This window comes from Ustilaginoidea virens, chromosome 7 (genome assembly GCF_000687475.1).
Source record: "Ustilaginoidea virens chromosome 7, complete sequence".
Taxonomy (NCBI): domain Eukaryota; kingdom Fungi; phylum Ascomycota; class Sordariomycetes; order Hypocreales; family Clavicipitaceae; genus Ustilaginoidea; species Ustilaginoidea virens.
Window position 1 is genome coordinate 1,232,485 of NC_057322.1, and position 16,169 is coordinate 1,248,653.

At 57.8% G+C, this 16,169-nt stretch overlaps 6 protein-coding genes across 6 annotated transcripts; 2 read left to right on the forward strand and 4 right to left on the reverse strand.

Moving 5' to 3' along the window:
• Window positions 1–534: 534 nt before the first annotated feature.
• Window positions 535–2,194, reverse strand: UV8b_07986 (uncharacterized protein; the record flags this gene model as incomplete). Its single annotated transcript, XM_043145483.1, has 3 exons — window positions 535–593; window positions 671–1,302; window positions 1,398–2,194. The coding sequence occupies 3 exons, from the start codon at window positions 2,192–2,194 to the stop codon at window positions 535–537; spliced, it is 1,488 nt and encodes a 495-aa protein (XP_043001418.1).
• A 2,241-nt stretch (window positions 2,195–4,435) lies between these two features.
• UV8b_07987 (uncharacterized protein) lies at window positions 4,436–6,240 on the reverse strand (the record flags this gene model as incomplete). The annotated part of the gene is made up of 2 exons (XM_043145484.1): window positions 4,436–4,719; window positions 6,231–6,240. The coding sequence occupies 2 exons, from the start codon at window positions 6,238–6,240 to the stop codon at window positions 4,436–4,438; spliced, it is 294 nt and encodes a 97-aa protein (XP_043001419.1).
• Window positions 6,241–6,948: 708 nt separating this feature from the next.
• On the forward strand, window positions 6,949–7,923 carry UV8b_07988 (uncharacterized protein; the record flags this gene model as incomplete). Its single annotated transcript, XM_043145485.1, has 2 exons — window positions 6,949–7,031; window positions 7,137–7,923. 2 exons carry the CDS (start codon window positions 6,949–6,951, stop codon window positions 7,921–7,923), a joined length of 870 nt encoding a protein of 289 aa, XP_043001420.1.
• Window positions 7,924–8,197: 274 nt separating this feature from the next.
• On the reverse strand, window positions 8,198–8,495 carry UV8b_07989 (uncharacterized protein; the record flags this gene model as incomplete). Its single annotated transcript, XM_043145486.1, has 2 exons — window positions 8,198–8,296; window positions 8,367–8,495. 2 exons carry the CDS (start codon window positions 8,493–8,495, stop codon window positions 8,198–8,200), a joined length of 228 nt encoding a protein of 75 aa, XP_043001421.1.
• A 1,101-nt stretch (window positions 8,496–9,596) lies between these two features.
• On the forward strand, window positions 9,597–10,886 carry UV8b_07990 (uncharacterized protein; the record flags this gene model as incomplete). Its single annotated transcript, XM_043145487.1, has 2 exons — window positions 9,597–9,956; window positions 10,059–10,886. 2 exons carry the CDS (start codon window positions 9,597–9,599, stop codon window positions 10,884–10,886), a joined length of 1,188 nt encoding a protein of 395 aa, XP_043001422.1.
• A 553-nt stretch (window positions 10,887–11,439) lies between these two features.
• On the reverse strand, window positions 11,440–12,315 carry UV8b_07991 (uncharacterized protein; the record flags this gene model as incomplete). Its single annotated transcript, XM_043145488.1, has 1 exon — window positions 11,440–12,315. One exon carries the CDS (start codon window positions 12,313–12,315, stop codon window positions 11,440–11,442), a length of 876 nt encoding a protein of 291 aa, XP_043001423.1.
• Window positions 12,316–16,169: the final 3,854 nt, after the last annotated feature.

Consider the following 16,169-nt stretch of genomic DNA (forward strand, 5'->3'; position numbering starts at 1 on the left):
TCTGTCGACCAAGACGGCGAGTCGCGAGGGCCCGTGTCCCGTCAAGCACATGCTACTACACAAAACCCAGACGCAACTATCCCGACAAGGATGACGGAACCAAGAGGGCACCTTGTCAGAGTCAACGAACAGAGGGAAACCCCACGCCAGGCAGACGAGAGCACTCTGCGCTGCTGGACGGCGAAACCGCCCTGCTGCATGACATGGCGCGCAGCAGAGCGTAACGCGGTCATGGCCACGGTCATGGTACGGGGGAAAAGGCCCACGAGGATGGGGGTTGGCTTGCTGCGTGCTGGAAAGGCCGCGGCGGGCCTGGCGATGCCTCGGTGCGGTCGTTTCAAGACCTGCTTTGCGTGGGCCGACGACACAACCCACCGCCCCGTCATCTACTCTAACTCGTGTGTTCGTAACAATGCCCTGAATTCTGAGCAACGCCAGCAGAAACGACGCACTCGGGTAAAAAAAAAAAAACCCCCGATACAACAGGAAACACCTTTTCGTTCCGGCCTCGTGCGGCCCCCCCAACCCCCCCGCCTAGATCAGTCGTTGGGTGCCGAGACCGTACAGCTCGTTGCGCTGCCAGTCGTATCCGTCTGGGTTTTTTCGTCAGTCATGAAGATCAAGCCCGCCCAAAGGGGTCCCCCCCCCCCCCCTTTCTTGCGGCACTTACACGAGTTGTCGAGGCGCACATGGCCAATCGGCACGTGGATCCAGTAGCCCGCTCGTGGCGAGCACGGCTGGGCGGCAGCCTCGACGTCGGCGGGCGCCTCGGCTGTGCGGCTCGGCATGGTCCTCCAGCACCGCAGGCCGTCGATATCGGCGCGCTGCATGCTCGTCGCCTCTTTGCCCTGCTTCTGCAGGAGCGCCAGGTCCATCAGCTCGTACCAGTCCCACCGTGCGCAGGACAGGGTGACCTCGGCGGCTGGCGGCGCGATGCGATGCACCAGCTCGTCGACCTGGGGCAGCAGGTTCTCGTGCAGGCGCTCCGACAGCAGCTGCTTGTTGTCGTAGGGCAGCATCATGTCGGTGGCGTCGTCGATGTTGTTCATGGCGAATCGGTGAAAGGATATCCGCAGGTACGCTAGCCTGGGGAACAGTGGCTGCGGGCGGTTCGAGCCTGCGGGGTTGGTGGGCAGGAATCCGTGGGAGATGGGCAGCTCTCTCGGCTGCCAGACCAGTTCTAGAGACCGGAGCCTGGCCAGAACGTGGCTGGGCAGCAGGTCGGGCAGGTGCTGCAGGAGGACGGAGGAAGAGATGTGGATGGTGTTTGTGGTGTACAGGACGTCCATGGCTTCAAAGTATCTGCTCGGGGGGTTAGTTAGTATATTGGCGGCGGCCGTATTTTAAAAGTGGTGCATCTCGCTCCGGCAAAGAGAAGAAAGAAAAGGCTGGCTCACGCTCGCCTGCACGATAGCATCCATCCCATTATGCCGACTTGACATTTGGTGGGCCACTGCCCCGGCCAGCAGCTGCACCTGCCCGACCCTCCGAGGCACTGATCTGCCTCCGGCTCGCCAAACTGCGCCCAGCGGTAGTTTTGTCTCCTGCCCAGCGACAGCGGAGCCGTCCTGTCCGGATCCCACCGGTGGCACACGCAGCTGAACCATTTCCACGTCCTCAAGCATTCCTGCTGGCACCGGTCGGGACGCGGATGCCCCGTCGGGGCCTGCGCAGCTCGGGCTCGGGCTCGGGCATGCACTTCCCACCCATCAAACGGCTCGCGATCGGTCAGGTGCAAGGGGGGGCGAAAGCGAAGGTCCATGTGGATGGTTTGGTGCCCAAAGGCCGCCACGAGAATCTGCCGTCGTATCTCGGGGGGGACGCGGCTGAAGATGCGGCAGCCCCGCTCGGCGGCCGGCTGCTGAGCGTGCGGCGAGGCCAGGGCCGGCTCTCTGCCGACGGGGGATATCGGGGTTCCCGGGTCCCGCGCCAGCAGTTCCATCAGGGTTCGGTGCTGGCGCTGCCACTCCCTCCTCTGGAGATTTCGCGGCGAGCGCGGGTTGACGCGAGACCACAGCAGGCGCCAGAGATCGCGGGCGAAGATGCTCACGCAGGCAACAGCCAAGCCCAGGGTCCAGAAGGCGGCCAGGGCCAGGTCGGGGAGGGCTTTGACGACGCCTCGACGGCGGAGCAGCTCCCTTGGGTTGGGCCAGATGTCGGCGAGATGGCCCCACCAGCTGCGGACGTCCTGCATGGTGCGAGAGTTGACCGGGTCGACAAGGCTCGTCCGGGAGATGTTGGATCAGGCGATGTTGGCGGTTGCATAGCCATCTGCGATTGCGGGTTATCCAGGTTGAGGAGGGGAACTCGGGGAGCAGGTACGGGGCGGAGACGGACGAGGCAGGGCGAGAGGGAGCGAGCTGTAGCTGGAGCGCCACGGTGGTTGGCATTGGTGGTTGGTGTTGAATGGTTGGCAGCAATCGGTGGTGGCATCGGTGGTGGCATCGGTGGTGGCACTGCTGCAGTTCAATCCTCCTCGTTTCTCATCGGAGAAGACATGACGAGCCGGTCGCCGAGCATCAGTGCGCGCCCTGCTGCGCACAGGCTACACGGTTTGGCGGCGCACGTTGCCGCACTGCCCTGTCCGCCACGAGCTGATGGTTCGCCACTCCGCTGCTCGTCAGCAAGCACAAACAAACCCCCCAACCCCCTGGTCGTTGTTCGTTCGTTCGTATCGTTCGTTCGTTTGTTGTCTGTCAGCTTGCCAGGCCTGGCCTGGTCAAGACTTTCATAGCAAACATGGCGAAGAGCTCGCCGTCAGACGGCTGCTAACCGTCTCGATTCGTCTGCTTCACCTAATCCCCACTGCCTGATCACTCCGCTGGCTCGGTTTGCAGCGAGCGTACTGCAGCGCGCCTCTGAGACGGGAGACTTGGAAAACAATGGCTGCGTGGCGTGTGTGCTGTGTGCTTTGACTTTTCGCTGTGCATGCAAGCCGCTTGACGAGACAAATCGCCGGCAACGCACCAGTAGCATGTGGCATGTACCTGGTACCTGCCCATCGCCGCGTCGGACCCGGCCCGACTGTCGTATGTAGGCAAGGTAAGGAGGTAGGTAGGTAGGTAGTTGCATGTGGGCTGCCTCTCCTTGCCACGAGCCACGAGGGCCACCAGACGGCTCACGAGCAAGGGCCAGGAGGTGGCTGGCTGGCCAGTTCCTACACAGGGACCGTGCTTGGCTATTCGTGGATTCGCGTAATGCCTGACGTAGTATGTATGGCGTATACATGACATCCATCAATCATCATGGAGATCCAAGAGTAACCTAACCGCTCATCAGCCATCACCTGCCGCATTCCCACAATTTCAACCCTCTTGCAGTACACCTGCAGGCCAGGCCACACAGACGAGGTAGTCTGCAGCAGCATGTCGAGATCGCCCTGCCATCTGCATCATTGTTAATGACGCAGGCGTCGGTTTCGGTGCCTTGAACCAGCATATACACCCCGCCGCGATGAGCCAGCAAAGGGGCGCAATAAGTTCGCATCAGACATCGTCCGGTCCTTGTCACCCATGCTGTAGCATGCAGTCTCGGCATACACATCCGTCCCGGGCATTCCAAGCCAGTTGACTCTTGTGTTCACCGGCAAGACAGCAAGACGGCAAGGCGTAAGCCAGCAGGGCCAGCCGCATGTGTTGCAAGACTGTTAGACGCACGTCGAGGCAGATATCTGGCCTCCTTGGCCTCCGTGACTCGGCGCTTCCTCGAGGTTTTCGCGAACCACGCCCTGCAGCTCGATCATGATTTCTCAGGAGTATATTCCCGCAGCTGATCCAATGAGAGTATGCGACGCCCCGCCTCAAGATGAAGCGGGAGGTCATGCTGTCGCGACACGTGGGTAACTTGATGGCCATTAAACGTAAAGGCTTGGCGGTGGCTAGCAAAAGGGTTGATGCCGAAGCTCAGGAGCGTTTCTTCCACTACCCGCCCGACTCAAGCCGACGATCCTTGCAGCTGTGGTAGGCAACAAGGCCCCGAAGGCCTGTTCCCAGCCGCTTGAGCAGCCAGCCCAATTTTTTTGGTTAGTTTTTGTTTTCTCTCGAATTACGCCACCAATTACGGTGACGGATACTCAAATAGGTGTCGTAACTGGACCGAAAGAAAAAAAAAAGAACTAAAAACTTGGATCAGCAACGCCTTGTGGGGAGAAAAAGGGCAGAGATGAAAGCAGCAGAGCTCCGTCATCGTCCCAGTCTTTTGGGGGTCACTTGGGCCATGTAAACACAGTTACCCGGAAAAAAAAAAGAAAAAAAAAAGGCCATGATTCACGTCATGATATTCAATAAGCGTCTAATTGTACACAAGTCAACGAGATTTCGCTAGGCCAAATCAAACCATGAGTAAACTCCGTCCATGCAAGAGAAACAGCGCGGTGAGATGGGGGCGGGTATTGCGGCCGCCGGTTGAGAATGCAAACAAGAACTGCCAAATCAAATCACGGCAACACCTGCTTCCGTAGCCTCCTTTGGAAGTAATGGCGAGCGGCTCGAGCAGCAACACTCAGCACAATCGTCACTTGAAGGCCGACGAGGCCAAACCAAATGAGGTTGAGGATTCTGTCTTCATCGTAGTGTGCGTGGCCTTTGAAGAAGACCGCCATAGTCTTTCGCGGGGATCTTGCGTATGTCCAGGTTTGACCAACGGTGACGAGGACGCAGTAGCTCGGACGCCAATGACAGAGTATTTCGCCAGTGTTGCGGTACAAGAATGCAGCGATGCCTACAGCAGGTGGCGGTTAGTGGTGATGCGAAGCCCATGCCAGTCCACGGCGCGGTGGGACGCTGCGACGCGCGAGTTGCGGTGGAGCAGAGTGGGAGAAAACAGTCAAATCTCACCAGCTCGATTGGAGACGGGGGGGGGGGCAGTGCCAGACGCCAGACGATTCGGAGGGCGGCCGGGCAGTACAGTGACCAGATGAATCAATTGAGAGACGAGCTCGGGGGAACGAGGTAAGGGGAAAATGGCCACCGTGGGAAGAAAAGACGCCGTCGCACTCGCTCAATTGAATGCGGCTGGGTGATGGCAGAAGGACAAGTGAAGGGGGGGGGGGGCGGAAAGAGCCAGCAGTTTAGTAGAAAAAAGTAGGAAGGCTTGGGATCAATCTGGGGAGCAAGGTCAGGGCTTCAGGACTCAGGACAGGACTCAGGTTTCGGGACCAGGACCAGGACCAGGACCAGGATGATGAGTGCCGTGGCAGGGGCTGACCGTCCCTTGAATAAAAAAAAAAGCCGGTCAAGTCTGGTTCCCAACTGGTGGCTTGACAACTGACACCGGCTGGCTGGTGGAGGCCGGAGCCGGGCGTCTACGGAGTAGTTTCAAATGGTAAAGTCAGTGGGGAGGGTCTGTGAATCCACCACCACCAGACTGACAGTATACGCCTGGCGGTACCAGACAGCTGGCCGCAGCTGATATATAATAGTGCTCCAACAACCGACGATAGGCTGCGACAGTGAGGCAGGCTGGGGTTAATTACGGCACGAGGAGGGCTGGTGGGTCTGAGCCCATTGCACATGGGTGCACACATGCAGCAATGCATGACCTGACGCGATTGACGGCAGCACGCAGGCAGTCAGTCGCTATGCTCGCCCTGTTGAGCGCGTAAATGAATGACAGGCATGTACCTAGGTACCTAGATGTAGCAGTACCTAGACGGGTGCACCAAGGAAGTCCCGAGTCCCGAGTCAGCCTACCCCGACCCCGCACGACCGACCTTGGAACTCTATTTTAACAGGTAACCAACAGGAAGGTAACCGACTTTACCTCAACTTCTTTCCACCAACGCTGCAGGTGGCCTTTTGGAATTGAAAGTTTCCGATATTGCAGCGGCATTCACTCGCAGTTTCGTTACATATGAGAGCATTGCTTTCCTTGTCTGTTTGACAAGTATCCGAGCCTTTTGTCATGCCGCGCTTGTGAGGCTGTCCACTAGGCTGCATTCACCGCTATTGCCATTGTTTGTGACCGCTCTATGGGGTCTGTGTCATCAGGTTTTTCCTCTTTTATTTTTTTTGGTGTTTTTTTCCCCTTTCCCCTGCTTTTGCCTTTTTTTTTTTTTTTTTTTTTTTCCCTTACCAGCAATTCCCGACGACACGAGAGCTTGTTCAAGAGAATCGATACCCTGATCCTCCACCGGGCCATGCAAACTGATGAAAGAGAAATACCACGGTGGTCCACCGTCGATTCAAGGTGGAATATGGACCGTGACACTAATGCAAATAAGTCTTACACACCTGCCCGCATTGTGGGTGGCTTGGTTGGCTTGGCTTGGCTTGGGGCTGAGCCCCAAAGGGCAAGCGACGATGAGAATAAGGCCCAGGCAGGGTTCCAGAGATTCGCAGCGAGGCTGGAGAAAAACTCCCGCTTCTAAAGGGCCAAAGAAAATGGAAGCTGAAATAACCCCCCCCTTCCCCCCCCTTTCCCCCCATAGTGATGGCATACACATCTCATTGGTGCATACTGCGTATCTGCAATTGATAGTTTATGGAGTCATGTTCGCATAAAGAAAAGACAATCAGGTGACCAAACTTGTACATAGTAATGCTGTCCACATTCCCTCTCGACGCCCTCGGTCGCGGCTGCCTTGCCCAGCTTCTCGTTTAGAGGGGGCCCCACTCCAGGGCAGAGAGGGAGGAATGAAGGGCCACTGGGCAGAGCTTCCTCTTGGCCCCGCCCACCAACCTTGATGACGTTGCGATTCGCCCCGCTCATCCATCCCAAGATCAAACTCGCACGTCATTGCATTTTCCCGTCCTGAGGACCTGCACCTTTGAGTCTGTCCAGTTGCCGATATCATCAACGCGCAAAAGTCTCTACACGCTGAATCGTGACCGCAACAGCAACAATAACAACAGCAACAGAAACAACAGATCAACAGATCAACAACAACGGCGCTGCAAAGGCTCTGCAACCATCATCCCAAGCCACGTCGAATAGCGAGCGGGGTAAGCAATGGCCGCCAACGCAACTGTCCACGTCAAAAACATTGCTCCGGCAACCAGCGACGATGAAGTCAAAAACTTTTTCGGCTTCTGGTGAGTTGGCCGGCGCGCGGACCATGGACCATGGACCATGGACCATGTCGGCCGCCATGACAGCGAGGGATGACATGACATGACGCATGCTGACGGCGAGGCCAGCGGCAAGATTGCAGACTTCAAAGTCGAGACCGAAGGCGAGACCAAGTCCGCCGAGGTCACCTTTGAGAAGAAGACGGCCATGAAGACGGCCCTGCTGCTCAACACCACCAAGCTGGGACCCAACCAAATCTCCGTCACCAGCGCCAGCGGCAGTGCCGACGAGGATGGTAGCCACGACGCCAAAAGCGAGGAGAGGGACTCTGACCACATCTCGCAGGAGGAGAAGCCGCGGGCTCGCATCCTGGCCGAGTACCTCGCAAGCGGATATGTCGTTGGCGACGCTGCCATCGAGCGCGCCATCGAGCTCGATCACAAGCACAATGTTTCCAATCGCTTCCTCACCACCATCCAGAACCTGGACCAAAAGTACCACGCTACCGACCGCGCCAAGGCTACCGATCAGAGCTACGGCATCTCTCAGCGTGCCAACAGCTTCCTGACCGGCATCAGCTCGTACTTTGAAAAGGCCGGGAACCACCCCACCGGCAAGAAAATCGTCAAGTTTTACACCGACGGCTCGCGCCAGGTGCAGGACATCCACAACGAGGCCAGGCGTCTGGCTGATTTGAAGAAGCAGGAGCACGGCGGCAGCGCGTACAAGGCGGCCGGGCTGGAGAGGGTCTTTGGCAAAGAGGCGCCGAAACAGCCAGCGGCGTCTGCTCCTGCTCCTGCTGCCAGTGCGGATGATTCTGCCGGGGGAGCTCTGGCCACTACCGCCCCTTCTGCTGCTACAGCTCCCACAGAAGCGGTCCCCGCCACAAAGACGACGGAAAGCAAGGACTCTTGAGAAATTTGATGGCCAGCAGAGTTATAAGGGAGGCAAAAGTTTTATGGGACGGGTTTCACAGGATGTTGAAAAAGAAAAAAAAAAACCAGATCCGTCCTTGGGGGGGGGGGATGTGCGACTGGGTTTTGCAAAGGGGCAGCTTGTTTTAACACGCGATGATAGCTCAGAAATTGGTCCGGCTCTACTCAAGTTGATTATTCCATGTATGGAGCGTAAATGAGCATCTTGTCGCCCGGGTGTAAACCATGACAAACGGCCTCGTGATGGGCCTCGTTCACTTTTGAACGCTGGCTCCCACAGAATTCCCCTCTCCCTTTTGAAATTTATCCTTCAAGTGATGATCCAACGGCCCCTTGGGGTTTGACTCGAGGTTCTGCAGATATTTAGCGACCGCTTCCGTTTCTGGGGCGACATGCAACTTGCCCGGGCTGGCCTCGCCGTACCTGGATTTCCGCCTGGACCTCTTCGCCCTTGTTGCCCACTTGGGTAGTGCCGAATCCCTCGGCAGGCGGCTCGTGCAGCTGCTTGCCGGATTGGCGCTCGGGCGGGGGGGACTGATGACCTTCGGGCATGGCTGGCTGAGCTGAGTTGATTTGCGGTGTTGTGTTGTGGAAAAAGAAGGATGGGAAAGACGGAAGACTGTGGAGACGACTCTACGCGGAGGGGGCTGCTGCTGCTGCTGCAAAGACCGGCAATGTATGTATAGTTGGGTATTGGGCGGCTGGTGTCTGCGCCCGTTTGCGTTTTTATGTTTGGGAACCCGGGTTTCGCGCAGTCGTGCAATATAAAAAACGACGTACGTGGGTGGCGACAAGATGCAAGCAGACGTCAGGATGACGACGGGGATTGGCACGTTTCGGCCGATCCGATTAGAACGAGACGGCGGCTGCTTGGGCAGGAGACTGGACTGACTGCATGTGGGGCACCTGCCCTGCCCTGCTTTCCCCCGGGGGCCATCCGCACCTGTAGGCTGTAGCTGTACTCCGTAGTCCGTATGCCGTATGCCGTATGCAGTATGCTGTATGCTGCTATCATTGATTGATGCTGTCTGGTCGACTTGGGCTGGCATGTACCAGACGTACTGTACGTTGACCTCAAGCTGCCCGGTTGTTGCTTCTGGCCGTCCCCAGCGTCAGCCATGTACAGTAGGTACTTATCCAAGTCGGCCCACGCCGTGTGGCGCGGCAAGGTCAATGGGCCCAGGCTGCCTGCTTGTTAAAGGCCCGTGGTGAAGTGGTGAAAGCCGCAACCCATTGACTGCGTTGACTGGGTCCGGACGACTGACTGCCTGGCTCCAGCCACCAATCAAGCCCCCTGAATCCCCCAAGTTGACCCCCACTTTCCCGCGGCGTTTGTCTGCTTGTCTGCTTGTCTGCTTGTTTGTCGTCGTCCTTCTCTTCTCCTCAAGTCGCAATCCATCCACGTCCCAACTCCAGCGCTCGTTTATCGTGGTCCTCCTTGCTCACGACCGCTAGCCTTTTTCTCGCGAGTAAATCCAGTAAATCCTTGTCTTCTACACCACCTCCCGCACTTCCTCCCCTCCGTCTCCAGCTTCCCATTTGTCGAATCGTCGTCTCTTGGTCCGGAAAGCAGCCAAGAACCAACCCCATCACCTCGATCCATCCCTTTAGGGTTGGTCGACAACTCGCTGTCCGCGTCCCCCTTCCACTGCCATGCCCGATCTCAACTCGGTTCCTCCATCACCACATTCGCTCGCGGCAATGTCTCGCCGACAGTCATCGCAGCAGATGGCCCCCCCGCCCCAGCCAGCACCGACCTCGCACTCCTCCTCGTCCATCAACATCCTCCCCTCCAACCAGAACGCCGTGAGCCGTGGTCACAGTCGTCGTGCCAGCTTAAGCCAGCCTCATGCCGCCTCTCCCCAACTCCACGCCACTAACGCGTTGCAGTCCCAACCTCCCCCCTTGACGGGCGATTCGTCGGTTGGGCCCGGGCCCGGCCCTTTGAGGCATCCGCGCCCCCTCACCGCGTCGGAACTTCATATGCAGCTGGAGAAGGAACAAGAAGCAGTGGTACGTATGGCCATCCCCCCGAAATGAAAAAAAAAAAAACCGACTTCATCTTGATCAAAGCCAAGGCAGGGCTTGCGTTAACTCCAAGACGGGTTTTGCCAGGTCAACCGCTTGACTCGTGAGCTTTCTCTTCTCCGAGCAGCTCAGAATGCGTCTGTTGTTTCCAATGCCTCGTCTGCCTCGGCCTCGGCCTCTGCTCATGACCCCCTAACCGAAACCTCTCTTCTCTCTGGCTCGGGCTTCACCATTCCCACCACACGCCGACACCACCGCAACTCTTCCTCTGCTTCACAGAATCCAGGCTTGCAGCTTGCTTCTTCGTACGAAACGCGGCATCCTGTCCCGCGAGCACCACAAGCGGTTCCCCTGTCTCGGCAGTCGTCCCGTTCCCGCATCAGCCGCACCAACTCCCCGGGGCCCCACCAGAGCGCTCTTGACCCGTCGAGTTACTTCCACAGCCAGCGAGTTCCGCACGCCTCGTCGGTTCCCATAAACTCGGTTGCCGCGACCCCGGGCAGTGTAAGCCACGCGGATCAGTTGAGTCCGGGCCTCATGCCCGTCACTAGCAGATACGAAGAAACCGCCTTTTACAGAAACGAGCTGGAAACGGCCAAGAAGGAAAACGAAACGCTCAAGAGGCGCATCAGAGAGCTGGAAAGAATGGTTCACAGCAGACGGTCAAGCGACGTAAGCCGCCCCCGGAGCGACAGTGTCAGTACAACGGCCAGCGTCAGCATCGCGCCGTCCGGCGGCATGAGCATTGCGGGTCCCCGAGACAGCGGCATACCCCACCGTCCAGATCGAGAGCGCGGCATGACGTTGCATAGCACCGTCAGTGCTTCGGGGAGCATGGCGGTTGGGGTGCCAGACGACGAGGTCAAGGTTGGAGAAAGCGCGGCAAGTGCAGGCGTAGCCGGGCAGCCGCTTTGAGCGTGGTGGTTTTTTTTTCTTTTTGTTCCCTTTTCTGCCCTGACAAAAAGAGTAATGTGTGTTGTGTTGACGGCAAGTGGCATGGACTGGAGCACGAGAGAGAACTGGCGTTTAAGGCAGCGTTTGGAGATGATCCCCTCGCTTTTTTCTTCGTCTTTTACTTGGTTTTCTTTTCTTTTTTTTTTTTTTTTTTAAAAGCAAAGCATCTTCCTTTCCCGAGATGAGCGTTTTCTCAAAACGGCAACGTCTTGCTAAGCGACTTGCTACGGAGCTCAAGGGAAGAACAGATGCCACACCATGCCCTATCATGCCCCTCGGTGCGTACGCCGACGCCGTCATGGCCAGCGTGCCCCAAACATGTCAACTGCCATGCCCCCATTCCGTGCCCCGTGCCCCAGAACCAATGTCCGAGCTCACCTCGCTCTTGGCCGGCACTGTTCGAGGCACGCCGCCGTTGACGGGTGTCTCCCCTGCCCCTGCCCCTGCCGCCGCCGCCGCCGCCCCAGCTGCATGTCCATCAGCTCGAGTAGTTCCTTCAAGGTGGTCTTGGAGCTCAGCTCGTCGGGCAGCTTGTATGCCCGCATTCCGAAGCATATTCCGTGCCATATTCCGTGCCGTGTTCCGTGCCGTGTTCCGTGCCATGTTCCGTGCCATATCCCGTGCCGTATCCCGTGCCGTATCCCGTGCCATATCCCGTGCCATATCCCGTGCCGTATTCCGTGCCGTATCCCGTGCCGTATTCCGTGCCGTATCCCGTGCCGTATCGAGTGCCGTATCGCGTGCCGTATCGCGTGCCGTATCCAGTGCCATATCCCGTGCCCCGTGCCCCAGAACCGACGTCGTAGCTCACCTCGCTCTTGGCCGGCACCGTTCGAGGCACGCCGCCCTTGACGGGTGTCTCCCCCTGCCCCTGCCCCTGCCGCCGCCGCTCCAGCTGAATGTCCGTCCGCTCGAGCAGCTCCCTCAAGGTGGTCTTGGAGCTCAGCTCGTCGACCAGCTTGAACGCGGCGGCCAGCGCGGTGCGGTACCTGCGGGCGTCGTGGGCGTATGCGTCCGCGTCCGCGCCCGCCTGCTCGGCCCGCCGGCGCAGCTGGGCGGCGTGGTGCCTCTCCGCGGCGAGGCGGTCCCGCGCGCGCTGGAGCTGGTCGGTGAGGTGGGCGGCCTGGCGCTCCTGCGCGGCGAGGCGGTCCTGGGCGCGGTCGGCGGCGAGCTTGAGCAGCTCGCTGCGGTGCTTGTACGACTCGCACTTGTGTTTGTAGTAGGTGGCATCCATGGCGGGCGGGTGAGCCGGTGCGGGATGTTTGGGAGGGAGGAATGAGCGGCGCAATGCTCGAGGCGGTGGAGGGTGCTGCAAGGCGAGATGCGCGTGTGAGCCGTAGGTGAGTGAGGGCTGGTGCGGGAGCTCGGCGGCGCTGGGGGAGCTCCTCATGTGTGCTTTGCGTTGCGTTGCTTTGCGTTGGGTTGCTGTGCTTTGCTTTGCTTTGCTTTGTTTTTCTTTGCTTTTCTTTGCTTTTGGTTGGTTGTTTTGGGTTGCTTTGCTTCGGGCTGCTTCCCTTCACTTTGCTTTGCCCTTGCTTCCTGATTTTTCTGGCTTTTCTTGTGTACTGGCTCGTCTGTGGCGAGGCCTGCTTGCTGGATGGCGGCCAAGGAGAAGCAGGCAGTGAGGCACGTGGTGCACGGTAGGAAATGCAAACGGAGCTGCTGCTTGGCACCGAGGGGCCATATACTGTGTGAGGATGCAGCAGTCGTCGAGTTGGTCGGACGGCTGGCACACTGGCGGCGGAGCAACAGCACGGCCGACACGACAGGGGCGAGATTCTTTGGTCTCTCGTTTACATACAGTGGAACCTCGAAAGCAAACGAAGCAATTGCTTGCTGCCTTGCCCATGCTATACACTCGAGTTCCGCCGTCGTCTTGTGCTCGGCGTCAACGTGCTGCCTTCCCATCGTGACCGTTGCATTACGACCGCGTCGAGGAGAAGCCCGCGATGGGGGAAACTCACTCGCCGTGGCGGACCAAGGCATTGGGGAACCGCCCGATGTGGCAGGCCAGGCCGCAGGTGACGAGTATCAAGTCTTGTTCTTCTTCTTCTTCTTCTTCTTAGCTTTTACTTAAGCTTATATGGTACGCAGGTCCAGTCCGAAGCGCGCCGGGACACGGAGATGCAACCCGAGGTAGCGGATTACGGCGATAAGACTGCTCGCCGGGCTCCCTCGTCGCGATTTGCGAATAGAGGTTGCGGGACATCTCGTCTGGGGGAAGACGTCTCCCGGCGTTGAATATCGCAGAGAGGCTCCAGCGCCAGGGGCAGGTGAATGCCGGCACCAGAGCCCAAAGACGGCCGGGACCCTTGTTCTGTGATGTCATCGAACCCGATGCAGCTCGTCCCAGAGTTATACCTCGATCGATCTGGGTTGCAACGTTGCGAGAAAAGGGACTGCCGGCAGAGAGGGGCTTGCGCGTCCGGCTGTGTGAGTCCCCTGGTCTGCTGGCGCTGTCAGGTAAGCCAGGCGGCGGCGGCGGCGGCATGTCTTGCCGCGACGGAAACAAGAGGATGGCGACGATGCCGTCTTGCGCTGCGACAGCGTCCGAGGGTGGCAGCGTCCGAGGGTGGCAGCGTCCGAGGGTGGCAGCGTCCGAGGGTGGCAGTCAGCGTCCGAGTGTGAAAAGTCTGTGGCGAGCTGGCCCTTTTACTATTCATCAGCCCGCAATGAGCGGAGAGAAACAGAAGCACCATGGTCTGCCGCAACAGGAGGAGCATCGGCCATTGTCGTCGCCGCCATCGTCGGTTACCCCCAGCCAACTGTATTGAATGTGCTAATGCAACGTTGATTTGTTGGATGACGTAGCGCCCAGCCGGCAAAATAGGAAAGAGCGGCTGAGCGGCTACCTACGGACATGGAGTCACTGGCTCCCAGCCGTAACCCCCTAACACCCCCCCCCCCCCCCCCCCCCCCCGGTCTGTGACCCTGTCTGTGCCTGGTCAACTGACCCGACCCTTGATGGCAGAACCGCGTGAGACATGAGCCCTGGCCGGTCGACTCGGCGTTGCGGCAGATGAAATTCAATGAATTCGTTGTTCAATTGCGAGAGGTCATGTGGCATCCGCGGCGCCGGATTCAATCTTGGCAGGGGCTGGCAGTCATGCTGCCTACTTGTTCCAGACCATGAATTTTTGAGTCACTTGAAATGCCTTGCGAACCAGAACCACCAGCTTGCACAAAATCCAGCAATCAATTGATCGGCCACCCGTAGGCGGTTGCGCAAAGCATATTGTAGAACGGCAAAGATGTCTCTATCAATTTCGCCATTTCATTTCAAAGTGGACGTCGTGCATCCGAGGCACCGTAACGGAAACCCTGGTCGGAGGCGATGACGTGGATAGAATGATGGAGCTCCCTGAGCAGCCAGAATTGCTCAGAAGGAATTGCGCAGCAAGGAGAGAACGCCTGCATGTTGGACTCTATCCCTTTGGCTGTGTTAAGGTGCAGCTTTTGTATCGGACCCACTCTTTGCTAAATACCTACTAGGTACGTCCGTACCCTCTTGGCAACTGGCCGAGTCACCAAACCTTTATCACTAAAATCCTTATACTAGGAATTCTGTCATTTTTAATAGAGCCAATAAGTGACATCTTAAGAGTTGGTAATGACGCCTTTTCTATCTGCCCTCATCACAGCTAAATTGACAGCCTAATATAGTGCGAATAGCCTCACAGCGCTATGTGCCGGGCCCTATAGGTGCGATAAGTGCGATGTAGCTCTTTGTAAGTCTGGAAATTGCCGGTACTTATACTATCATACTATGACCTAATCTGCTAATGTACCCTTTAATGTACGGTTTTCTATTGGCTTAAACCCTGGTCTGTTACGAAAGCTGCACCTTAACACAGTCAAAGGGATTGCTGGGTTTCGTCTGGTACATGCCAACGCGATTGCGAGACCGCTAGAGATGGGGACGACGACTCCCTCTGCTGTGCGGGTGCATTCGAACGTAGTGTTGATGCCCCTCGACGTATGTATGTATGTATGTACCTCTGCACCGTACGGACCAGACTCTAGAGTACGCAGTAGCGCAGCTCCGCAATGAGCAACACCAGCCACAGAAGGACACATCGCACTGCCGTCTCCCGCTAGTTGACTGGCGCCACTGGGCTCCACTTGCTTCGTCATGGATGTCATGGATGTCATGGACGAAAGGGTCTCCAAAGTCCGATACCGCCTATGGATTCGCGGGCGAGGGTAAGAAAGTCGTCGCTGCGGAAAGTCGTCGCTGCGCGTTCATCAGATTACCCGCTTGGAAGCTGGAGTGAAGCCGATGCCGGTATTAGGAAAGAACCGCACACTCAAACGGCAAAGACCAAGCACGGCGCATCGTTACTTGCACGCGACCAACCTGACTCATTACGAATGCATACGTGTACCTTGTAGGTACCGTAGTAGGGTCTGGTCGTGCGGGGTCGCCCTTGGTTGGTAAGCCAGCATGAAAACTTGAGAGCCAATAACGAAACGAATTGACCAGACCTGACGAGCTCAAGCTTGCTTCAATGGACGGACGGCCTGGTAAAGCGACTCGGCGCACTGTGTGGGACGCTCGACTCATAGCCCCACCGAGCCGTCGAACTTCACAGGCAAGGAAGCTGTCACCTGTCCAGTCCGTGTACGGATTACAAGCACCTATGTAGGAGGTTGAGTTGACCCAAGTTGACATACCTACCTCTAGGTAAGGTACCTCCTACCTTAGGCAAGGTACCAGGAACCTGGGCGGTAATGGTGGTCCCGAAGTTTCCGACCAGTCTCGCGTCCACACTCGTATACTGTGTACGTTTGTGGCCCAGCGAATGTGGGGCAGTCGATCGCGCCCATCGTTTGCACCCTTCCCCCAACGAGGTCATACCACATTCGCCTGACAACCTTCTGACGCCGGCCAGCGGCCGGGAACCACACCATTATTTCTCCTGATTTACCCCTCCCTACGTGTAGCCGAATGCAGGCTGGCTGGGTCGACAAGTTTGCCGAAACCCACGTTCTGCAGTGCTGTGCCTGCTACGATTCATCACAATTCAACTTGCAAGCTACCTACCTAGGTACCTACCTAGGGTCCAACCTGCTGCTGGAGTGGGTCAACGACAGACAGGCTTCCCCAGATTTCCTACCCCAGAAAGACCGCCAGTTGCACGCACAAGTCAAGTCCGTCCAGCTGCAAGTTGCGGCGCTAAGCCTATTGAGGGTCCGAACTCTGATGTAGCTCCATGTCTCGCAACAGGCCGCGAGCAGCATTGG